Source organism: Camelus dromedarius, chromosome 5 (genome assembly GCF_036321535.1).
Source record: "Camelus dromedarius isolate mCamDro1 chromosome 5, mCamDro1.pat, whole genome shotgun sequence".
Lineage (NCBI taxonomy): Eukaryota > Metazoa > Chordata > Mammalia > Artiodactyla > Camelidae > Camelus > Camelus dromedarius.
Window position 1 is genome coordinate 87,013,689 of NC_087440.1, and position 25,577 is coordinate 87,039,265.

Sequence of the window (25,577 nt, forward strand, 5' to 3'; positions counted from 1 at the left end):
TTTCCTATTATCCTCTAGAGGTGACCACTTAGGTTTTCATAGTGTTATAAACTCTTGGATTTATCCACTTTGTGTGTTTTGATCCATTGTGGTTATTATCTGTATTGACTGAAATTGGCTCATCTTTGGTCAGTGGGAACATCTTCCAAGTTGGCTTCTTACACGTATTTGACATAACTAGCGGTTTTTGATAGCTTCCTTGACGTCTGGAAATGACGAGATGTTCCAAGTTTATCGTGTACATTTCCGGCTCCAGACCGGGAATCAGTCATTTCCTCTAGGAACCTGGTTCTGTTTAACAGGAAATGTATTTCAAGAATACATTTTCTATACTAGGGTTGCTCATTACTACTGGGTTGTTTATTATTTCTATGCTTTTTTGTGTGTGAAGGGCGAAGGGTGTGTGTGTGTGTATGTGCTTCTGTGAAAGATAAAATATCCTCTGAATTAAAAAAAAATACTTGCAAGTACAATTCTGTCTCTCCTATCATCTGCATCCTTTTCCATATTTGAATCCTGATTTTTAAGGCTAGAAGGGATGACAGTTAAAATATTATATAATTATTCACTTGCATTTTCCACATCTCTGCCTACAATAGCCTCAGTTAACAAAACCAACTATCACCACAATATGATTACTGAAAAGTTGCTTTTTTTTTGCATGCTTTCCCATTTTTACTATGTTGTACTGTGTCCGTATTGTCAGAACATGTACCCATCACATATTCTATCCTCTCCTTTGTAACCCTCATTGAGACTCAGTTCTACAAATAAATATTACTTACTGCTCACTGTCAGTTCTTATAGTGACATTTCTCTGGTGATTCTGGGTATCTGAGATGTGTTCTCTAGCAGATTCTTACCCATTTTTCCACTTCCATGCTGATAACACTTTGAAGTCTTTAGACTTGAAGTTTAACTGAGCATAGAACCTTTGGTTCATGTTTTCTTTCCTTGGGTCTTAAATATGTTACCTTTTTTTTTCTGGCATAAAGTGGTGCTGTCAAAGTGATGACAATATGATTTTATATTCCTTACAAAATATCCTTTTTGTAGTGTGCATATACAAAGAATATTTTCTTTTACTGTTAAGTTCAGTAATTCTACTAGACTAGCCTCTTTCTTAGTGTTGGTTGATTAGTGTGTGATGTGATCTTTCACTTTGTAGTTTCACGTTTTGTTTTTAAGTGCAGGGACGTCTTTTTGAATTAAAGCATTTTTAGTGTTCTGTTCCCATGCTTTGATTTCCTTTGTTATATGTTTACTGGTTTTTCTTTTCCCACGCTTTAAAGTTGTGATTTTTCTCTTGAAACTTTAAGAATCTTTTCCATGCTTTTCAATTTTTTAAAAAATTTATTGTTATCATTTAATTATTATTTTTGAATGGATGTAGTGGGGATTGAACTCAGGACACTGTGTATGCTGAGCATGCCCTCTGCCACTGAGCTATACCCACCCCCCTTACCCTTTTTAATTTTTAAAGTTTATTCCTTTTCACTTTCTATTTCTCTTAAGTTATTATTTTTAAATTTCATTCAGTATGATGATCCTTCTCGTTTAGTCTTCATTTCTGAAATTATTTTGACTTTTATTTTTAATTATTTTCTTCTATCACTTGCTTTCTGAGTTTTTCTAATTCCCATGTATCTTAGTCTTTTTATATAAGATTTTGGGTGGCTTGATTTGAAATATTGGTTTATAGTTCTCAACTTTTTGAGAGTATGCTTTTCTTATGTGTTTTTCTGAAGGGATGTTTTCTTTTTTCTCTTTTTTCAATATCAACTTGTGTAGGACTAGGTCCTGATTTTTTTCTGTTGCTGAGTTTTATGTGCAGTTAGTTTAGCTCAGTTTTGTTTTTTTAATGTGCGGTTAGTTCTAGATGGTATGTCATTCTCTAGAGCCTCCTTTTCTTTTTTTTTTTTTTTTTCTTTTTTTGGATGTGGTGGTCGAAATATGGAGGCTAACTCCTAAATCCACTTTTATTTGAAGCTGCTTTTTCATTTCTACGTGTTATCTTTGTGATACTGAGTTTGGATTTTGTTCCCAGCAGTTTCTCCTCGCACAAGTCTTTGATCTAGAGGAGAACTTCTGCTGGTTAGTTTTGAGAATTGTGGAGTCCAGCCTGCGAGAGCCGCTCCAGCCCCCACCACAGACCCGCACTCCCCCACGGTGGGAGTGTGCACAGCCCTTCCCAGTTTCAGCCGCTGTTCTCACATTGTCTCTGTGTGTCTGAGAAGTACCTGTGGGTAAATTGGGGGTTCTCAGGTTCATCAGAGGTGCCATACTCTCCTCTGCTTCTGCCTTTACAGCTGCTGGTACCACGTAGATCTTGGTGCTGTCTGTGGTGTCTTCACCCACTCGAATTTTGGACTTTGTGAAGATAGGGCCTGCTGTCACCTAGTTTTGTCATAGATGTTGTCTGTGGACTTTGAGTTACACTCTTTAATGTCCTGTCTGGTTTTATGGGAAAACTTAGGGAGATTCAACTGTGCTGCTGCCCCCGCTGTCTCAGTAGCAGAGAACCTTTGGAAGCAGTGGTCTGTACAGGTGTTGAGTAGCCTGACTGTGATGACAGCCATTCTGTGGGCTGTTGTTAGGAAAGAAATAAAGTCTTTTCAGTCTTTATTAATTATTACAGTTAGACTATAGGAATAAGACTAATAATAAGAGCTAACCACTTAATTTAGAGGGAAAACTTTTTATTGACCACAATTTATATTGAGTAGAAGCTGAGCCATAATACTTTGTTTAAAATATAATATTTTTGTCTCTTTTGGAAAGGAAGTCCAGAAAAACACAAAAGATAGTCTAGTTCCTATTTTGAGTTACAGAGAGATAAAACAGGTTTTTTTTTTTTAAACTCATTTTAAACTGTCTTGACTACTATAAGGAAATCATCAAATGGGAGATTGCTCTGGTGACTTGATAGAGTTGGATAAAATTTAGAAGGTATTCACTTTAGTATTTGGAAGTACTGTGTGTCTTATTTTACTCAATTTAGTACTGTAGCTGTAAAAGTCACCTTTTTTGGTGTTTTGAGTCTGGGCTGTCATTGTTTATACTGAACTTCCATTCAGGAAAATTCTACAATGATTACAAACACATTAAGATTGAAGGATTTTGATATGAAGAAATAACAGGCACATTCATTTATTTTGAAGATTTTTTGTTAAGTTAGAGAAGATTTAGACAATGAAGGTGTATCAGTATTCTGTAGAAAAAAGTTAAATAAAATATCCCCAATAAATTAATAAAGAGCATTTGCATAAATGGAGTTTGTGTATGTGGATTGGTAGTAGGTGGGTAGTTGCTAAAAAAAATTTCCAATCGAACGTAGCGTGTACATATTTAGACTATCTAGGCTCAAAACCAAACTTCTTACTTTGTACATTGTCAGGTATCTTTGATCTGAATAGCCGTTTCAGGTGTTGCAGACCACCTGACGTCTCTTATCACTCTTTATTCTTTACTGTATCTCTAATACAGTTTTAGGGAACTACAGGATCCTAAAAACTATTTGTTTTAAATCTTTTTCAATTAATAGGTGTAGAACTGAGTGTTTGAAATCACATACCACACACATACTTATCAAGTTCCTTCACCCAGTGAAGTAAGTTACATCTGAGGGCCCTTAAAGCCCAGAGAGAAGTGACTTGATCAGGTTCACCCAAAACTGGCATCATACCTAGACTGGAATCTAGATCTTTTCATTGTTGTCCAGTGTTCTTTTCACAGTGAAACACTACTTTCCCTGAATATTACACTCAACTTGTCTGTTAGTGATAAAAAGTGAGTGGAGACTGACCTCCAGAAGGATAGTTGATGAGAAGCGTAGACATGCTGGAGGTCCCCAGCTTTGCCTTTTTGGTGAACCCAAATGACTAAACAGCCGCAGTTTCTCCTTGTCACTCTATTGAAAGGTCTGCTCCTTTGTTATGGTGACTTTCCTAGTTGTGGGGCATGTTGGGGAGGCTTTGGAGCCAGGGTGCAGAAATCTCAGTGCAGATTTCTGTTGATCTACCACTTATTAGGTATCTAACCTTGGACACTTTGTTTAACTTTGCTGAACCTTAATTTCCTCATCTGTAGAATGGGGATGATAATGTGATTTTTCACAGCGTTGTGAGAGTGGATGGGGGCCCATGTGTGTCATCTGCTATCATGCCATAAATGCTTTCCCTTTCCCCTCATGTTAAGTGTCCTTTGTTTTCAGTTCCTATACTGTGTTCTTATCACCTCAGTATTAACCTTTATAAATTTCTCATTGTGTTACTATAAAGTATGCATTCTAAATGGATGCACTTTTCTCCCTCAACTTCATAGAGCAATTCTTTTTTTTGTTGTTGTTGTTAAATAGCATTTTTAGTCATAGATGATATTATACCACTGGAACTTTAAATATTTTCTTGACAGTAATTGCATAGATCATTTATGTATTGCTTCCTCTCCTAAGTTAAGAGATAAAATCAAGTAAGATTGAGCACTTATAAATCAGAATAAACAGATGTCCTTTGCTTAAGTTTTCGGAGTAAGTAGAAATTTGAACAGCATCTTTGTTGCACAGGAGCTTTCCTTAGTGAAAATGTTTTCAACACTTCTAGGATTATGATTTTGAATGTTGCTTTATTTTATGTTGTAGTGAAAATGCCTCGTGTAAAAGCAGCTCAAGCTGGAAGACAGGGCCCTGCAAAGAGACATCTTGCAGAACATTTTGCAGCTGGGGAGATAATCACTGACATGGCAAAAAAGGAATGGAAACTGGGATCACCCATTGGCCAAGGTGGTTTTGGCTGTATATATCTTGGTAAGTGTATGACCACTTCCAGTTGTCAATCCAAAGATTTATATGCTTTGTTATCAAAATAGTTTCTTAATTGTGAACTTTTACAGGATCAGTTCCTAGTAATCTACAGTCAACATAATATTGTATGGTTAGGCAAAAAGGCATCTCCAATGTAGAATGGAGAGGATGGCTATTTTTTAATTTTTTTAATCATGATAGAAACAGAGGATAAACTATCTGTAATATTGTCATTAGTGAGCATATGACTAGATCTTTTAAGATTATATAATCTTCTTTGAGACCCAAAGAAGCCATACCTTTCTTTCCCCACCTCCACCCAATTAGGATGTATTCCCTTTATTTTGGTTTAATTTGGAGATTTTCAGATCTTTAATAGTTATGGATTTTTTTTTTCTCTCTGTACAACCCTAATAGTCATTATAGTGGAATTTAGGATAATGACCTAGAAATGGCATGTTAGGCCTGAAATGTACTATTTAATTAGCATATTTACTCTGAAATTTTGGGGGACCCATTGTGGAACCCTGAGCTTCTATAGGCTAACTAATTTGTTTTTGTTTTTGTTTTCATTTTTTAACTGAAGTGCAGTCAGTTATAACGCATCAGTTTTTGGTGTACAGCCTAATGTTTCAGTCACACATATACACGTATATATTCGTTTTCATGTTCTTTTTCATTATAGGTTACTACAAAATATTGAATATAGTTTCCTATGCTATACAGAGGAAATGTTTTTAATCTGTTTTATATATAGTAGTTAATATTTGCAAATCTCGAACTCCCAGTTTAAAATATGGAACGCTTCACGAATTTGCTTGTCATCCTTGCGCAAGGGCCATGCTAATCTCTGTATCGTTCCAGTTTTAGTATTTTAGTATATGTGCTGCCAAAGCGAGCACTAATTTGTTGATTTAAAAAATATTTTCCCTGATTGCTTCTAAAGGTGTCTGCTTCACTAAGAATATTAGTAGCGATACAATGCATTTCATGGTTGCTTTTGATATTTCTCTCAGCTTTTCCACTGTATATTCTTACTCCACTTCTGATTTTGATTTAATTATTTAATTTCTGCCATGAGGCTTATAAAATCATTTTTAGCAGTGAACCCTTTTTTTCTTTCAAGCAATGTCTTACTCAGAATACTAATATTAATGCTAGATGAGCGTCGCTGTTAGAACTGCGTGTCCTCGGGTCCCACCCCAGACCTGCGAATCAGCAGCTCTAGGGAGAGGGCCCAGCAGTGTGACTGGACAAGCCCTCCGGGGGAGTGAGGCGCATGCGAAAGTCTGAGAACCACTGACACAGATAAAAGCGGGTGCACTTACTCAGGAGGGGTCCGACTCAGCTTCCAGGACCAGTAGTTGGTTAGCCAGTCTCTGGAGGTATGTTCAAGAAGCAGTTTAAAGACCAGTACTTCACGATATTTTATAAATGTAATCTCTAGTTCAGTGGCACCTGTCTTTGGGGAAATAGGTATTAATTCTTTAGTTTTGTTCAGAACCAAACCCATTCCAGTGAACTAGGCTGAGTTAAGCTGAAAATCCTCATAGGTCATGAATGATTAGTTAGTAGCCATATCAGCCAGGTATGTATTTTTGACCTTATGATTTAGAGATGGCAGATTATATAAGCTGTCTCTGCTGCAGAACGTGTGGGCCTAAGACATCCCATGTTAGGAATGGGAACTTGTCTTAAAACAAGTAAATTCTTCATTTTATACTAGTTAGTTTGCTTTTGTAACCTTTGGCAAATCTGCAACTTGCTTAGCCTGTGTGCTAGCTGTTTTATCTGTATTTGTATTTATCATCAGAAAGTTTCATCTAATAGTAAGTATTTTTAATATCCAATGGTTTGACAGATTTCTGTAATAAAACTTTGCTTTTTTAAAACTGGATTGATCAATCTGGGAAGGGGTTTGCTTTAACATTGCTGTCTCCTCTTTATCTCTCTGTGCCCATTGATACCAAAACAGCTGTATTCATGATCATCAGCAGTTTCTGCTAATGATAATTTTCTGCTAAAAAGGTTGCTTTTGAATTTTGTTTAGATATTTTCTGCAGCATTTGATACTGTTTTATCTTTCCTTCCTATAAAAATTGCTTCCGTTGTCTTCCATGATAGCACTCCTTCACCTCCCGTTTTCCTCCCCTCTCCGGATGTGCTAATTCCTCTTCTAGGTACTTCTGTGCTGTCCAGCTTTCCCTCCTCGGCTCCCCTTTCCTTCTGTGGCCTCTGTGTGCTCTCGTCGTCTCTCAGCCCCTGTTATTACCCCTGGGCTGTTGATCCCCGTATCTTCTATCTGCAGCCTAGTGATCCCTGAGCCCAAGCCCATAGGCAGTGGCCTTCAGGGGATCCCTGGATGACCCACAGGCGTGTCTGAAATTTATATCACCGTCTTTCATCTCCTGACTCTGTCATGATCAGGAGAGGATTGTCTGAATGACTGACACCCCTCAAGCCAGACTCTGGGAAGGCATTCTCAAGTGGTGCTTCCCTGATATTCCCAGTTCTTCGTCTGGTCTTCATTGCTTTAACTGTGTGGCTTCTCAGATCCATTCGTTTCTCTCTGTCTCTGCTGATACTCCCTTAGTGCAGGTTGTTTTCCGTCTTGTCTGGATCCTCAGCATAGCAGTGAATTTTCTCTGCTCAGTCTTGCCCCCTGCATCCTGTTACTCCCATTGTGGTTTGAGTGATCTAGTCTATTTAAACTTCTTTAAGGCTCCCCAGCGCCCTGAGGATAAAGTGCCAAATTTTTGGCATTGGCATACAGAGACCCTTCATGTCGACTGGTCCCTGCGTAACTTTTATCTTCATCCCTTTAATTTTCTCAAAATCTGTTCTTTGACCATCATACTGCCCTTTGCCTCTTGATCTTTGTATGTGATGCTTCTTTTGCTTCATTTTTACAAAGCTGAGCTTAGGGCAGGTACTGTTTTTAACACCCCTGTGTTAACCCTTTCGTAGTGCTTTCTTGCCTCTTTGAAGCTTCTTTTCTTTCTTCCAGAATAAACGTGTGCTTCTTGGCAATGCGACAACGGTTGCTTATTGTTTTCCTGGTGCCTGGCCTATTTTACAGTATACGTTGTTTGAATGAATTATTGAACTTCCTTTTTCTCCCTTTCCTCATTTGAATCATGCAGTATTATTGGGATGCTATCTTCATTTTAATATTTTGTACAGTAAATACTTACTTAAAAATAACTTAACCTTGCTTTATTATTAATTCAGTATCTAAGCGGTGTGTTCCTTTAGGAGCTCAGACTTACTCATTTGCCCACTTAGCCGTTTTTATGACGTGGTGTTCCTTCTATAGTCTGAAGTTGCAGCCGGTTCAAAATACTGCTGCTTCCCAGCTGATTGGTGGTTCCTTGACTTCCTTTGCCTGCCCCTCTTCGTCTCTTGAGCGTCTAATGCGAGAATGCCTTCGGTCTCAGTCCCAGGATTTCTTCTTTTCTCTGTCTGCACTCTCTCCCTGGGGCACTTCCAGTTTCATGGCTTTAAGTGAATAGTGTTTCTCTGTTGATGACTCAGATTTATTTCTCTACCTTGGACCACTCTTCTGAATTCAAGACTTGTATATTAGCTGCCTGAGATGTTTAGTAAGCATCTCAAACTTAAGGCCCCCAGCACACCAGCTCCTCCTGCGGTTTTCTCCATCTTAGTAACTAGCAACTTTCTCTTTCCTGTTGCTCAGACCAAAAGCTTGGAGTTATCCTTATCTCTTTTCCCCTCCTTTTCTCCTCTGTGTCTAATTCATAAATAAATCTTGTTAACTCTTCTTTGAAAATTCATTCACCAGGGTTAGCTCAGTGGTAGAGTGCATGCTTACCATGAACTGGGTCCTGGGTTCAGTCCCTGGTATCACCACTTTAAATAAATAAATGAGTAAATAAATAAATCTAACTACCTTCCCCCTCAAAACACACACACACACCCACACACACACACAACACACACAAAATACATTCATTGGCTGACCACTTATCACGACCTTGTCTGCTACAACTCTGGTTCCAGCCACCACCGTTTCTCACCCGGAGCATTGTAACAGCCTGACTGCCCTCCCTCCCTCTGCCCTTGCCCTCCACACCCCGTCCTCCATGAAGCAGCTGGAGAGTTCTTCAGAAAATCGAAGTCTGAGCAGACTGTTCCTCTTCTCGAAAGCTTCTAGTGGCTTGCCACCTCACTCATAGTAATAGCTCTATGTTACCTGTCAAGCTTATTGCACGTGTTCCCTGCTGCTTTTCTGATCTGCCCCCCATTACCTGCCACCTCACGTCTTCCTCTCCAGCTACATCAGGGCCTTTGTCTGCCTGGAATGTTATTCCCCCAGGTGTTCACATGGCTTCTTCCCTCGCCGTCTGCCGACCGCTGCTCCGACGACACACTGTCAGCAAGGTTTCTCTTTCTTACTAACTTGCAATACTCTCTGCCTTCCTTTCCTGCTGAATTTTTCCTCGGTAGCACTTCCCACCATCAAACATACTTTCTGTTTTAGTTGTTGTCTCTCCTACCACTGAAATGTTGGTTTCATAAGTGTAGAGATTGTTTTTTCCTGTTCACTGCTAAATCAGTTTCCTAGAAACTGGCATATAGTAGGTACATGGTAAAAATATTTGTTTAGTGAATCTGGATACCCTTATAGTCCTCACTCAGCATTTCAAGGCAGCTGTGCTTCTTATTTTTATGAAACAAAATGACAGCCACATTAAAATTACTCTGGGTGGCGGTTTAAAGTTCTAATGTCAATATCTGAACTGTTGAGCTACATGAATTTTTTCCCCCCAAACGAGTGCTTTTTAGAGCTTTTGCTCCCTCTTTTCTTACCTTCCTGATGCTCCTTTTTAAAAGGATTCCCTAGTTTGTTAAATTTAAGAAATTGCATCAGTTATGATCCTCTTGGGAATTCACAACATACATTAGCATATCAAAGGCCATGAGTACTTTTGAATTAAAGAAATCTTTAACTCAGTTTTCCATACTTAATTGATGATCATATTGAAGATAGCAGCAATTGTAAGATGCATTTCAATTTCAGACGTGTTAAATTGTGGGGGAAAAAAGGTCTTAAAATTGATGAAATGTACAGTAATGATATCCTGAAACACATATTTGGGAACTGAAATTAATTCTATCAAGAGGTTATAGATATACAGACCTAAATGTTAATAAAGAGTTAGTAACAAACTATTTATAATAATGCTACTTCTTGTTCTGATATTACATATGTCACTTTTTCTAACAGCTGATAAGAATTCTTCAAAATCGGTGGGCAGCGATGCACCCTGTGTTGTAAAAGTGGTAAGAAAATGTTTCAACTGATTTTTTCTGTTTAGTGTAGTATTTATTTTATAAAACATTCTTTTTGGTAACTAGAATTAATTAAACCATTAAGTACTATATTTTAAGTAATGCTTCATAAATATTAAATGAGACACAAAAGTAGCTTTATAGTTTTAAATAATTGGGTTCAAAAGTTCTCCTCTCTTTTGAGTTAGAGGGGCACTGGTATTTGTGGAAAATGAATGAAAGCCTGGAGATTTGCAGATGTGGAGTAAAAATATTCACCTCCTTTTAAAAATTTCAGCTATATTTGCAATAGATGAGATGCTTTTTATATTTGTATCCTACAAAGCTATACTGCTTCAGTGAAATTTTATTGTATTTTATCTTGCATTTGCTTCTGAATTTGCACTTGGTCAGTTTTTTCTTTTTATTTCCAATTGTCTTTCCTTCCCCTCTCATTTTAGTAAATGAAATTATTTGTCATCACTTGGAAACTTCTTTTTGGTATTCTGACATTGAAATTAGTTTGTAATGAGTGAAGGTGGACAACATCTTGTCTGACATAGACATTCTTTGAATAGCCAGGTCAGTTTATATATTGGTGCACTAAAAGGTATTTTAACTACTATTTTTTGTTATCAAGATAGTATGCATCTTTTTTGCTTACGCACGTTTGTAACTCTGCTCTCTCAAAGTTCTTTAGTACCTGGGAAGAACAAGTTTTTGTTAAATAGAAGAGTAACAGAGTCTGTTATTTGGGCAAAGTTACCACATAAGTCCCACACCCTGCCTTTTTTCCCTAAAGGCTACAGAATTCTAGAATTAGAATTACCCCAAGGTTTTTTGTTTTGTTTTGTTTTGTTTTACTCTCTTTTCAAAAAGGACTATATTTGATCCCTCATGAGTTAATGGCTCTTTTGGACCTGAACTGTTTTAGTGATTGTTTTCATCACGTTTTTATTCAGGCCATAGTTTTCACAAGAAAATAAATAGATATTAAATAAACAATTGAACACTTTTGACAAGTGCATATGTGTGTGTAAGCCTAACCCTATTAAATTATAGAGCATTTCCATCACCCCGAAAATATTCCTTGCGTCCTTTTCTGGTCAAACCCCTATTTCCCACACCCTTGGAGGAAACCACTTGTCTAATTGTTTTTTTTTTTTGCTGTAGGTTAGTTACTCCTGTTCCAGAATGTCCTATAAATGGTATTTATACAGTATGTACTGTTTTGTCTCTGACTTCGTATGCTCAGCATAGCGTTTAAAGGCTCATCCATACTGTTGGCGTCTCAGTTGCTTGCTCAGACTCACTGCTTAGCAGTACTACATCGTGCAGCCACATTAGAGTTCGTTTTCCATTTCCTGTTGATGGACATTTGGATTGTTTCCAGTTTTTGGCTATTATGAATAAAGTGTCCATAAACGCTCTTGTACATGTATTTTTGTTTTTCCTGGATCAATACCTAGAAGTGCAATTGCTGTTTTATAGGAAAGATGTATATATAAATTTATAAAAAAGTACCACACGGATTTCCAAAGTGGTTTTACCATCTTATGCACTCGCTAGTGTGTATGAGAGTTCTGGTTGCTCCACATCCTCTTCAACACCTGGAGTTGTCGCGTGTATGTGTTTTCTTGGCTGTGATATCAGGAATATAGCCGTGTCTCATAGTTTTAGTTTATATTTACTTGATGACAATTTTGAGCACTTTTTCATTGTGCGTATAGGCCATTCATATGTTTTCCTGTGTGGAGTGCCGCCTCAGTCTTTTGTGGTCCTCCCCCTCCCACTTTTTAAAATAACTAGGTTGTTTTGCTTTTTTATAATTGGTAGTAAGAGAGTTGTTCTGGAGACAAGTCCTTTCTTAGATATATGTGTTGTAAATATTTTCTCCCAGTTTACAGTTTGCCTGTTTATTTTCTGAATACCTTTCCTGCATCTGTTGAGATAGACCATAGGATTCTCCTTTATTCTGTTAACGTGGCAGTTATATTGATCGGTATTTGAGCATTGAACTAACGTATTTTTAACATACACTCCAGTTATGGTGCATTATGCTTTTTACGTAATGCTGGAATTGATTTGCTAATATTTTGTTAAGAATTTTTATGTCTTCGTTCACGAGGCATATTGATCTTTATTTTTTTCTCTAATTTTTCTAAAATTAAAACGTTTCTCATCTTGTTTCATTTTGGTGTCAGGTCTCCCCTTCTGGCCCCACAGTATCCTAAATGTCCTTTTCCTCCTGATGTCTCTGTGAAGAAAGCTGGGGCTGTCATGGGTCAGGTCACTTGTTTGCTTTCTGTCTTTTAGAAGTCACAGTCCTATACTGTCTATTTTGTCTGATGTCTGAGAACAGTAATTTCCCGTGTTTTGTCCAATTTTTATATTTGTTTGCTCTGGGGGCGCTAATTGGGTAGAAGTAGAAGTGACATTGATGACTTCACGGTGTGTGTCATTGGTTTGTTTCCCCTACCATTTCACTTTTCTTCATGCCTTTTCATGTTGGATTTTTCTTCATGCCTTTTCATGTTGGATTTTTCTTCTTTCTCATTTGTGGGATAACATTCCTTTTGAAATATTTAGTTTGCTGCTGTATCAGAGAAACAAAAGTTTTTATTATTAAACTGGGTCATTTACATGGAATTTGCATGGAATATTATCTGCATTTGTCTTTGATATGACAAATTAGAATATTAAAATCTATGGATAAGATTAGTTTCTTCTTAGGATCTTTAAATAGTTTCCATTGTGAGAAGAAAGCAAGTCCCCTGATGACTTCTCATAATCTTGAGGTTCAGAAAATAACTGTTACCTCTGAGCACTTTGCAGCTGGCTGCCCTGTACAGTTGGTTCCATGTCTTGGAAGGAAAGTGAGCCAATGCTGAATATCATAGGTGGGGCTGGTGGGTAACTGTGTCTTTTCTTCTATATAACCTGAGCTTTTAAAAATTGTGTTTTATTTTAAAATTATGATATTCTTCTTCCCTATGGGTTAATTCTAAGTATGTTAGTTGTCATTCAGTATGAGTTTACTTTTACTACCTTTTTTACTTAACAGAAAGAAAATGGGTGGAAACAAATATTTCCTAACTGCTTAAGGTAGCAAATTACATTACTAAGTTTAAAGCCATTTGTTTACAGCCCTAGTTCAGTGCTCTGTGTCTCCTGTCTCCTAATTTAGTTCTGTTTCCATTAGCCTATGTTACGCCTTCCCTTTGTAATTAGGACAGTGATAAATATTCAGTTGATGTCCCTTTTGCATTTAATATTTCAGTAACATTTTCAAAGTCGTAATTTGTCTGTGATCCTGGAAAAGTGCCATAAACAAAACAATGTTGACTTTTTCTTTCCTTTCTAAGGGACAGTTTAATAACTGCTGTTTGCTTGTTTTTTTCCTAATACCTGTCTTTTCTCAGCTCCTTTAAGCCTCTGTAGCACTCACTCTATTTCCATTTATTTTATAATTCATTTTCTAATGTCCTTCTCATGCCACTAGCTGTTTTAGTTTTTTATGTGTTTATTAAATCTCCCTAACTGGATTTTAAGTTTTTGATGATAAGGACCTGTTTTAAATTTTGTTTTCTTTATGCCACCCTTAAATGCCTCTTTTATTCCTTTGAAGACTTTTTAGCCATAATTTCTTACCACCTTGTAACTTCCTGATGCCACCTTCCCCATCTCTTGTCTCTGAGGCCTTTTAGGGCAGCCTCTTCATGATTCACCTTCACTTGTGAGATGCTGGCCGTAACTCTGTCCCTTACTCTTTGCATTTCTTACTCTCAGAGCTTTGTAGTGTTAAAAGTGAAATGGTTCATCAAACATAACGTATAAAATGATTATCACATCTTTCCAGTATTAAAACCAGAACTATTGATGAACATTTGCCATTTAAACACCAGGGGCTATGAAATATCATATTTTCAAACAAGTATTATTATTTGGGGAAATTTTGTAATTAATTACCAAAAAAAGCAAGATGCAAAACTATATGGTATAGAGGTAATTTTATAAAATAGCTATTTATATGAAGAAAATATATCAAAATATTTCCAGATTTCCTAAAAAGATATTTTATCTTTAGAGAAAGAAAAAAAAAAACCTCAGCAGAAGTTATAAAAGAAATAATCAAGGGCAAATTGATTTTTAATGGAAATTAGACTTAATAATGTGACACTATATCAGGTTGAACAGTGGTTCTCAGCTCCGGTTGTGCAGGACAGTTAGAATCTCTGGGTGCAGGGCCTGGTTATTGGTATTTTTAGTAAGTCTCTCAGGGCATTCTTTTGTGCATCTAAGTTGAGAACCACTGGTGCAGTCTGGCGTCCAGAGCATCTTAATTATTTTCAGTGGAGTCCTATGTGCATGCTTATGTTTACCTTTGCTTGGGGATCCTTTTATTCAGTAGGGCACGCAGGTACCCTGTGCTTCTGGTAGGGCTTCCCCGTGATGTGGAAGACTTGTTAAAAATTTGGTTGCTGCTGATACAGGTATCTGCTCTAGGAAAGAGCTCCAGTTAGTTAGTCCCAAATTTCTTACATTTGGTCTTGAAATGAAGTTAAGACTAACATTTAAGATAGTTGTTTAGGTAAGATAGATTCTAAAGATATTCTCTCTCCTACCAGATGGCTATGTCTGGTTTTGTTTAGGGCCTTAGTCCTTACTGACGTAGGGAAGCAGCCTTGGAGTCGTGGTGGGCTCCCCAGAGGTGGAGAACTTGTGATCTCTGCCTCTAAATAACTGAGAGACACTCTCTATATTTCATTTCAAGAAAGTAAGTGTGCAGAGAGAACTGGTAAATTGATAATTAAAAAGTTAGGTAATACCAGGAGAAAAATATCCCTTTGTGTTTTCTTACTACCAGACTTTATAATGAATTAGTTCTTCAGTTACCCTTTGCCGTCATGTCAGTGAGCTCACAGCAGAGCTAGGGGTGGCGGTCAGGCTCTGGGGTCTTGTTTCCCAGCAGCTGTTTATTTCATAGCCATTTCCCAGTATGTACTAATAAAAATCTGGACTCTGAAGTTGTATGGAAAGAAGTTTGCAGACTGATGTTTAATTTCCCTCACTGATGTTATGAGAAGTGACCTGAATTTTCAATTCACATGTAATTTTTTGGTAGGAAGAAGAAACTTTATACAGATTCATTTTTAAATGGCAGCCAGTTGCTTTTAGATGGTGCCATTGAAATATATCACATTTTAATTTTTTTTCTGTTGTCATCTTCATTTTGACACTTAGAAGTCTTAAAGAAACGTTTAGTGATATTCTAGTTAAAATGTCAGTCCCAATTTCTTTTCTAAATCTTGGCTATTATAGAGTTGGCAAAGTAGTTTAGATTTGAAATATGTTAATAAAATTTTAGTTATGAGTTAAGGTATTTTCTTCAACAGAAGTAGCTAGCTTTGGCTAGAATGCAATGCCAAGGAAGTAGTTCCTTTATTTTGTTATAATGGAATCTTACTGGGTTAGAAAAAGTGAAATGAGCTCAAAGAGCCTTCATTGTAATTGGGCTTTCTTTATAATAGCCTGATTTATATAGGTTGATTTTCATTATAAGTTTAATAAATTACTGCCTGAAGGAAAGCTTGAAAATTAAAGTTGATGTGACATAGGTTGAAAGTGAATAAATCAGAATTTTGTACTGATGGTAGTAATAGGCCAGGGTTTGTCTTAGGAAAATCCCTTTCAAACCTGAGTTATATTAATGAGCTATTGTAAAAGTTAGCCTTCGGAGAGTAACTTTGCCAAAATTCCTCCCTTGAATTTCTGTTTCTTTCTTCATTTCTTACACTGAATCTCTTACTCCTATAGAAGGCCTGTTATCGGCCACGTGCTCTAAACCTTCACAAATGTCTGTCTAGCTACCATTGCTGAGAGGAAAGGAACCACAGGCTATGGTGACACTTGAGGCGATGAGTCCACAAGTTGGGGATTTGGCACACCTTGGTGCATTGGTTAGTTTCTACTTCTTAAGAGGCGATGACGTGCCCAGCCCTCGAATACCATTCTCTTCCGAGGCTGGGCTGGAAAGTAAACTTACCTGTAACAAGTAAGGCAAGCTCATTTTCTGGTTATGTATGTTGCCTGTTTGCTGCTGAATACTTAACCAGCTACTGCCTCACTCTTTGTAGATTGCCTAATCATTATTCCTGTAAGTACTTTAACTGAAGACTCCTGTTTTTCTGAATTACAAGAAATCTGCACTATTAGAACTGTGTGTTTTGAGAGTTAAGTTTTATTTAAATCTTAAGGAGAAAAATTAGCTTCTATGACAGTGGGGTATCTTGAATGAAAAAAATGAACATATTTTTAAGTCTCTGTAAAAGGCATCTCTAGTAGCAGAAATCTACATATTATCACAAATTTTCTCTCAGATAAGGTAGTGGACCTCATCACTTCTAATGCTCGACTGACCTTTGAACTCCAGTTACACGGGTATTCTGTCCAAAATAGCTTTCCTCCCATACTGGCTAACAGAAGGGCAGCCCTAAAATCCATTTAGGAATGTTAGCTTCTTCATTTGAAGTTTTCACTACTTTTCACATTTTTTCGCAGATTCTTAATAAACAAGAAAATATCAATGCAAAATGTCAAACATTAAATAAATAGTAATCAATTTTAGTTTGACAAAATTTATTAAGTCCACAAAATTATAAGATTGTTTTCACTCTTCCAAATTTATTTAACAAGGCAAAACTCCCAACAGGCTGATATTTCTTGTGTGTCAAATACCTTTTTGTGAATATAAGCCTCTTTACAAATAATTTTAACTGCTAATTTCCCTTAAAATAGGAAATGAATGTAGTTCAGTAAAGTTGGTGGAAAACAGTTCTTATTGAGCCTCATTTTCCTCTTGACTCTAAATTATCACGTGGGAAGTAAATTGTAGGGCTCCTTAGTTTGAAAAACGTGGGAATCAGGGCCAGAAAGGAAAAGATGAAGTTAAATGGACAGCACTTGCTCTCTCTGGAGTCCCAGAACACTTCTTCGTGGTAAGGTTGGGTTTCTGCCAGTTCTGATAAGCTAGATATAGCAGAAATGAGAAACAGGAAAGGAATGGGGTTTTGCCACTGATTACTTAAATCAAGTATTGAAATTTTATTAAATCTGAGAAGCACATTGTAGCCCCTTGGGGAAACAGTAAACATGGTTGCTGATCTTGCTTAAGAGGAAGCTTAAAAAATGTGAGAATGAGTTTAACAATTTTCCTAAACTTCTGCCAAGACTGAGCTGCATATCTGATTCTGTATAGTTCATCACTTACAGAGGTGGAACTTGAGAGAAATGTAAAACTTCTGGACTTTTCTGAGACTATATGAAACATTTTTGAAGAGTTTTACTTAATCTTAAATATAGTTTATAAAGTTAAATATCAAAATCATATTGTTTAGAAAGAAAAATTGACATGTCTTTTTTGAAAGTTTATTGACAGTAACTCAGTAATTTTAACTACTGCTAGTACTAATTAACTCTTATGTTTTGAGGAACCCAGTGACAATGGACCTCTTTTTACTGAACTAAAGTTCTACCAGCGAGCTGCCAAACCAGAACAAAGTAAGAAACACGTACACATGTTTATGCTTTTAAGATGACCACTATTTTTGTTTTGTTTAAGCCAAGACTGGAGCATTGGATCTTACATTATGACATTTTGTTATGTTTTACTTTATAGGTAAATTCCACTTAAATGAGAATTATATGTAAGAATTTTGATCTCTTAATAGATTGGTTATGATAAGATTTCACTTATATTGATATTAACCTAGTTAACAAATAATATATGATTTAGGAAATATTGTTAAAAATTGAGAATTTATTGAGTATGGCTCAAGGATCTCCAAGTCTTGTTGAGTATTTTTCTAAACTCTGGAGAACGCAGCCTGCAGGGCTGCAGTAACTGATGGACTAGAACAGACTACGAGGGAAGAGAACTGGGCCTCTTTTAGCTGCCCTGGTCCTTTCTGTCCTCCGGTCCCCTCCCCTCGCCCCCTTCCCACCCCCTCTAAAGATCCAGGGAGTCTCCTGGGAGGATGGTCTCAGGCTTGGCAATCTCTCAAGAGAGCCTTCTGACTCTCCTAGAACTTGACTTTCTGGTTGAGGATTTTTAGATTGGGGTGCAAAGTAAGTCTTTCTGTGGAAGGAACTAAACATTCACAGAACTGGAGATACTAATTGCAATTGCAGTACTGTGGTTTGATTTTTTTAAAATGATTTTTCAAAAAATATTTTCTTTTGCAGATTTTTCATATGTTTAGGGCAGGATAACAAAGTTTTCTGAGTTAATAAAAATGTTTTGATTATAAAGTACTTTTCATTTACTGGGTATAATGTTCTGTTCACTTCTTTTTTTTATGAATACAGGTGAAATCTTATTGCATGTATAAGTACATTCTGTTCTTAGTGATTTATTTATTTACTTACTTATTTTTCTTAATGATTTTTTGAAAACTACTTATGTATCACAGAATTGAAATCACAAGCATGTGTTCTAACTTACAGTTCAGAAATGGATTCGTACCCACAAGCTGAAGTACCTGGGTGTTCCTAAGTATTGGGGGTCTGGTCTACATGATAAAAATGGAAAAAGGTAAAAATATGCAGATTTTGTTTTTCTTCTCCATTTCTGAGCATTTACTGTTCAGTTTGTTCAGTCAGGTATCGGGTACTAAGCACCTGTCTACAGTACTGCTTGGCCTTCACCTGGGCTGCGTGGAATGTATTCAACAGAGATGAACAAGGTGTTATCTCTCGTCTAGGAGACTTGAACCAAGTGGTAGCAGCTGCCTGGAACCCAGCTGACAAGTAGGAACAAAGCCAGACATGCCTGCATTATTTTTTTCCCTTAAAAATGAATAAATAAACAGACAAAAATCTCCATGCTGTTTATGTAAAAGGAAGCCCTCAGGCTTCAATTTGGCATTTCACGTTAGATACATAATCTGCCCATCTTTACGAGGTTTCAGTCTAACTGGTGAGAAAAAGCAAACCTGTATGAAACAATCAGAGACCAGTTAAGTGCTGAATTGTGAGATTCTGACTCATACGTGTCTTAGGAGTTCAGAGTGGAGAGGATATTGCTGGCATTGTTGAGTTGGAGAAAACCTCCGGTACTTTGATGCATAATTGGCACTAAAAATACCTGAATTAATGAATGGAATGTCACAGAGTTTTGTTGGTAGCTGAGAGCTGAAGAGTAGATTTAGCTGGAGCGGGGGCTGCGTTGGTAAGCATGCTTTTAGCTGCAGGGAGGGGTAAAGCTGACTCGGCTCTCTTTAGTGGTCATCAGGAGCCCAGCGTCCTCACCGTGCCCTTTGGCCCTCTTCATCTTAGCTTTGCTATTGGTTCTCCATGGTGCGGTCCCAAGGTGACTGTCCGTCTCTGGGCTTCTCGTGCAGACACACCCAACAGCAGAAAAGGGGGCTGCTGCTTCTGAGTCTCAGTTTCCTGGCAGGGAAACCTTTCCCAGGGGTTTTGTGGCAGACTTTCCCTGGTTTTCTTGGTCAGGGTTTTATCACAGCTGATTCTTAAACCAGCCACTGGCAGGGTCAAAGTGGTCACAGTGATGAGCGTGTGAGGCACTTGGGTAAGAGGATGGTGAGCTTGAGACAAATTGGTGCTGTCAGACGAGGCGGAGAGGAGAGCAGAGGAGCCGTCGGGTGGCAGTCGTTGTTCACGGGGAGTCCTTACCCTGGAACCCAGGCATCTCTTAGGGAGCACAGGAATCCCCTGGAATAACGAGGTAACATTTTGTTATATATGGTTTTGCTGAGACAAGTTTCTATAGTTTTTGTGAAATTTTCTGGAGAAACAGCATGGAGCAAGGATTCTGGAGCCAGACACTTGATTTCAAATCTTTGTTTTGCCCCTTAAAATGTGTATGGCTGGATAAGTTACTCCTTTTTGCCTCAGTTTTTCATCTGTGAGATAGAGTAACACCTGCCCACGTAAGAAGGGGTACTAAGTGTAAAGCTGTTGGAACACATGCAAGTGTTAGCTTTTACTCTCAAAGGGACCGTCGATCCCTTAGAAAGTCATTGTAGAGAAGGGGTAGCATCTCAAGGGGAGAGCGCCGTGAACCCCTGGGCAGAGTAGGCTTCTGGCCTGCTGGGTGGCCTCCTGGCTACCTTGCTTTAACAAGGGGAGGAGGCATGCATGCGGAAGAGAAGGAAATAACTTGGAGAAAGAAAGAGGCTGAAGCAGATAATGAAGACCTGGAGGGAAGGGCTGTTGGGAGCCCGTGTGCAGGAGGTGACCGGGAGCTACTGCACGCTGTCCAGCTAAGGACAGCGACATGCGGGGTGAATGCGGCATTTGGGGATTGGTTTACATGGCGAATTGGAGCCTCGCTGTGGGGAACTTGGGCAGGAAAATTCCTTACAGATGACTTGTTCAAAAGCAGACACGTTTGTACCCTGGTATACAGTCGTGTTCCTAAGAAGCGGTACGTTATCAAAACCTGCGTTTTATAGAGATAATTGGAAGTGTGGCTGGGGCTAGGTCACTTTAGACTTGGAATAACCAAGTTTTTTTTCCCCTTCCTTCTAGAATTTCAGTACAAACTTTTCTTTAAAAAAAAAAACAACAACAGCAAAAGTGTATCACAATGAAACCTAAACCTCACTGAACTTGAATGTACTTGCCTTCTTCAGGGGTAGTCCTAGGCTAGTCTCTTTGTTTCCCATGTTTCCTCACCCGTCAGATGGGGGTAACAGTGCTTACTTTACGGAGTTATTGTGATGGGACGAGAACATGTGACTCATAAGCGGGGTTTTCTGGCACATAGTATGTGCTCAGTAAATGTTAATTGAAATCATTATCGTTGTTATTATTGGATTTGCTTATTTATTTTTCTTTGGGATGATGACTTTAAAGTTGTCAACACTGTGATAGCACACTTTATACATTCTTATCACTGATTTTGTGATAAATCAAAGGGCCAATTAAACAGGGCTGTGAGTGTGGCTCCTGTGAAGTGATCAGGGCCTGGGAGATGGTGGGGCGGAAAGCTGATTGTGAACTGACAGGAGCGCTGCAGGACAGAACTCCCCCGTGTGGACCAGAGGATGCTGTGGAGTGCAGGGACTCGAGCCACATCTGACTCACCACAGCCCAGTGGTGGCTGTACCGCTCAGCCTGTTTCTTCTGTAACATTGGAGTTGCTAGAATGAGCTCCTAAAAGGGAACACTAAGCACCTGTAAAGTATTTGTTTACTTTTTAGGTTGATGCTCTTAAAAATAATCATTTTAGTTCTTACAAAAGTAAAAAAAATAGAAAGTAAGATTGTCTTTCCAGCTGCCAGAAATCTGTACTTGGCCCTGTAACTCATGTGAAGTGATATGAATATAGTGTTGAGAACAGTGTTAGGCTCGTGGAAATGTTAGCTACTGTCATTATTAAATCATTTACACTGGTTTGTATATTCCCATTATTTGCATTGTTTTATTCAAGTCCCCAGGAAATTATACATCGATGGTTTTACTTTAGAAGAGTTATTTAAAAGTAGCTTTCTGTTTAGTACTCAGTGGCAGAACTATCCTTGCAGAATATGGTAAAAATTTCTGTGCAATACGTAGAATCATGCTTTAGTTGATGTGTATAATTTAGAGATGGTGAGGTTAGAACTGTGGTGGCATGATCTGTGAATAAAAACAAAGTACTTCATGTGATATATTAACAGATCCCAGGTTGAATTAAGCAATTGTGTTTTTGCTCCGTTTCAGAGTGTCAGCAGAGGTTGTATTTTTGTTACTCACCTATTATTTTATAATAATTACACACACATCACTTATTTGTAGAAACAAACATGTACCTGTGAACTTGGCCTCATCCCTCAACCTTTCAAACCTGTTGTACAGGGGACTCAGGAAGTCAAAATTGCTGTTCCCTCTTTATCATCGTAGAGGTCAGGGTACCAAGGGTCTGACATGAATGAATACCTTTTGCCACTGACTAATTACATGGCTTTGGACAAATCACTTTACCTCTATAGACATTAATTATTTTATTAAAAGATGTTTAGAAAGATGATCTCTAATTCTCTTCCAGTTCAAGAATAAGTAGAATCCTGAATTTTTAGTTCGGCGTGTTGTGTTTTAATGTTAGCTCTTCCTTCCCTGTTGAACTTGTTGTATTGTATTTTTATCTTAGAAGCCTACACCATATAAATTGGCTTTTGTGTCCTACTTAACATTTATTTATTTTGGTGTTTAGTTTGGTGGTCAAAAGCATGGATCCACCACTTCCTAGAGGACAAATTACTAATGATCAGTTTTCTTCTGCTGTAAAATGGGGCTGAAGGACCACCTACCTATAAGGGTGATGTGAGGTTTAAATGCACTGGTACATCCAAGTGCTCAGGACAGTGCCGTGAACATACCAAGGCTTCAGTAAATGCCAGCTTTTGTTGTGATGATGATTAACCTTGTCCCTATTAGAAGATACTTCGATACATTTTGAGTGTGGTCTTGGTTTTTATTGATTTATTGAGCGATTTAATCAGACAACTCCGAACCTAGAAAACTATAAAGATGAAAGCGGTCCTCAGAGCATGTGCTGAGCCGTGTTACCGCAGCTGGGTGATGCCTTTCTGTACGCACTGAAATGTGACATGGTTATTGAATCTTAGAATTTGGGTGCTGGAAAAGAGCTCTGAAAGCACAAGGCTCTACTCTCACATTTGACACCTGTGGAAATTGGGGCCCAAACAAGAAATACGACTTGACCAAGGTGACAGAGTCGGTTTGTGGCAAAACCAAAAATCTTCACATTTTTGCAGGACATCTATTCTTCCTCCAATCTTGGCTATTGAGTACTTAGTATGTAATTCTTTTACACCATTTAAGCCGTTTTATTGTATTTAGCTGTTGTTACAGCATCTCTTGACAGTCTTGATTTTATCAGAATGTTAATAATACTGCTAAAATGTGCCTTAAAACAGAAGAACAGCCACAAGCAGGAAGCTAATATTCAGAAATAAAAATTAACTTAATGACAGAAATCAGTGCTGTCAGTCTTACTCAGAGGATTTTGTCTTCGCCGTGACTGGATCTGCTGTGTTCTCTCTGTGGGTGTTGTTGAATGTTGTCTCCTGTAACCTGCTGAGATCCGGAGGCCCCAAGGCGTAAGTCAGGACAGGAAAGCTCTTGCAACTCTTGAGATTTCTGGTTGGGAGAACTTGTTTCACATGTTTATCTTTCCTTCCTTCCTTCCTTTCCTTGTCTTTTCTTTCTGTCTACTTTCTTACTAAACATTGCCTTGAAAAAATTCCTTTGAAAGGAGAGTACTCATTGCAAAGTAGGTGTTCCTGAGGTGCAGTTTGTTCATTGGCTTTTCTTGTTTGTCTTCAGTTACAGGTTTATGATAATGGATCGCTTTGGGAGTGACCTTCAGAAAATATATGAAGCAAATGCCAAAAGGTTTTCTCGGAAAACTGTCTTGCAGCTAAGCTTAAGAATTGTATGTGAGCTACATTCTTCTCCTTTTTAATCCAGTAAAGGCTAGTTGTGTTGAAGCTCGGTCCTCTGCTGGTTGGTGTCAGGTACTGCATTAATTTATTCTATATGATGCTTTCATAGCTGGATATTCTGGAGTATATTCATGAGCATGAATACGTGCACGGAGATATCAAGGCCTCAAATCTTCTTCTCAGCTACAAGAATCCTGACCAGGTAGCTTTATACCTTTAATTTCTACCATTTAAAACCTGTTGTTTGAAAACAAATATGGTTGCTATGAACTTCTGAACCCATGCAGAAGTTTTACTTTTTGAAGTAGATATGGTAATAATAATATTTCTTCTTGACACTTTTATCTAGTTAACATTCTACATTTTTGAAGCGATTTGTTGGCACTTTATCAAGTTGGCTATTTTGCCCTAAATAATATTCAGAAGAAGTACTTGTGATACAAAATGGATTTCAAATAGCTATTTGGGGGTGGATACTTAAAATTATATAGTGCACCAGTGAATTATGTTTGCCTGTCTGCTTTGTCATTTTTAAAAAATTTCCTTTGTTCAAGAAATCCATCAATGTTAAGTGTTCTGTTACTTGTAAAATTTGGTCTTTAACATGTTGATTATTCAAATCAATTGGTTTACAGAAATATCTTAGCTGTCTAAGTTTGTATACCCATAGTGTTTGGAATTCAAATGAGCATTTTTTAAGTTTATTACATTTTCTTTATAATTTTTACTTCTTAAGGAAAGGAGAAAAGCTAATGTTACTATACTTTTATTTGGGTCAGTTTAGTTGGAGTAGAGGGATTTATAATTTTCTTGAAGCTGATGCCTTGATGTTGCTAAAGGTAGGGTTTCGGAGACACAGTTGGGTCACGGCTTAATCCCTTTCACATGTGCTCTTACTTGATCTTGTATAAGAAAGGAATATTTTAGAATTTTAAGTGTGTTTATGTTGAATGTCATACTTTATTTTTCTTTTTCTGAAGGATTCCATTAATTAATTGAAGTAGACTGGACTTGTATAATATAATAAAAATACAATTTATTTCCATTTGTAGTTGAGTAAAACATGCTGCCTTTTGTTTAGATGGAAATATGTTTGCAGCTCTGTTACCCTTTGGGCACATGTTTCAGGTGGGGTTATTTTTCTAGTGTTAGATGTGTGGTCTCGACCCATCCCCTAGTTCTAGTCCAGTTCTCTCCTGTGACTAGATGCCTGCATGTGTGAGACCATTACTGGGAGTTAGAGGTGCACTGTGTGGTTCTGGATTAGAGGAAAGCCACATTTACTAGCTTTGCACGCTAGTCAGATACACACACACATGCCTGCAGATATGTGTATATGTTATATCAGAATTTAGGTTTTAATTATGAAGACTTGACATTAATATATATAATATTTAAAGGTAGATAAGAGCCTCATCTAAACGTTCTTCAGATTATTATTATAATCTATGAAATGTTTTTATGGAATGAATTGATATTTGATTATTTTTTAAGTGAAGAAGGAGAGGAATAACTAATACAGCATGTGTCAGCTGAGTTAGCCGTCCTACACCCAGTGTGTGGCAGCTGTAGTGCAACAGGTATTAATGGTTTACTCTGTGCTCAGTTTTGTTCTGGGTGCTGTAAGAAGTAGTGTAAGATTATAATCTTTTAGATTAGGAGTTTGGGATTAATAGACACACACTACTATATATAAAATAGATAAACAACGAGGACCTACTGTAGAGCACAGGGAACTATACTCAATTTCTTGTAATGAGCTGTAATGGAAAAGAATCTGAAAAGAAAATAAATATGTATGTGTATGTATAACCGAATCACTTTGCTGTACACCTGAAACTAACGTTGTAAATCAACTACACTTCAATAAAAAATAAGAATTAAAAAAAAGATTTACAATCCTTGCTCAAGTTGAAGAGACAAGATTATTTACAAGTGTAACACCTACTTGTCTAAAAAAATCCAGTGGTTATTATCTGCACTATAGCTACATGGTCATTTAATGTTTTTCT

At 37.5% G+C, this 25,577-nt stretch overlaps 1 protein-coding gene and 1 non-coding gene across 3 annotated transcripts in view; one reads left to right on the forward strand and one right to left on the reverse strand.

Moving 5' to 3' along the window:
• Positions 1–25,577, forward strand: part of VRK1 (VRK serine/threonine kinase 1) — an 80,410-nt gene that overhangs the window by 31,031 nt on the left and 23,802 nt on the right. For both annotated transcript variants that reach the window (XM_031454286.2, XM_031454287.2), the window contains exons 2-7: positions 4,640–4,804; positions 10,050–10,105; positions 17,584–17,653; positions 18,599–18,686; positions 23,447–23,555; positions 23,675–23,767. In XM_031454286.2, coding sequence (XP_031310146.1) covers positions 4,645–4,804; positions 10,050–10,105; positions 17,584–17,653; positions 18,599–18,686; positions 23,447–23,555; positions 23,675–23,767 — 576 coding nt within the window. In that variant the 5' untranslated portion in view covers positions 4,640–4,644. The remainder of the gene's footprint in view (positions 1–4,639; positions 4,805–10,049; positions 10,106–17,583; positions 17,654–18,598; positions 18,687–23,446; positions 23,556–23,674; positions 23,768–25,577) is intronic.
• On the reverse strand, positions 5,592–5,693 carry LOC116153793 (U6 spliceosomal RNA). Its single transcript, XR_004137672.1, has one exon. It is a non-coding gene; the product is annotated as a U6 spliceosomal RNA (small nuclear RNA).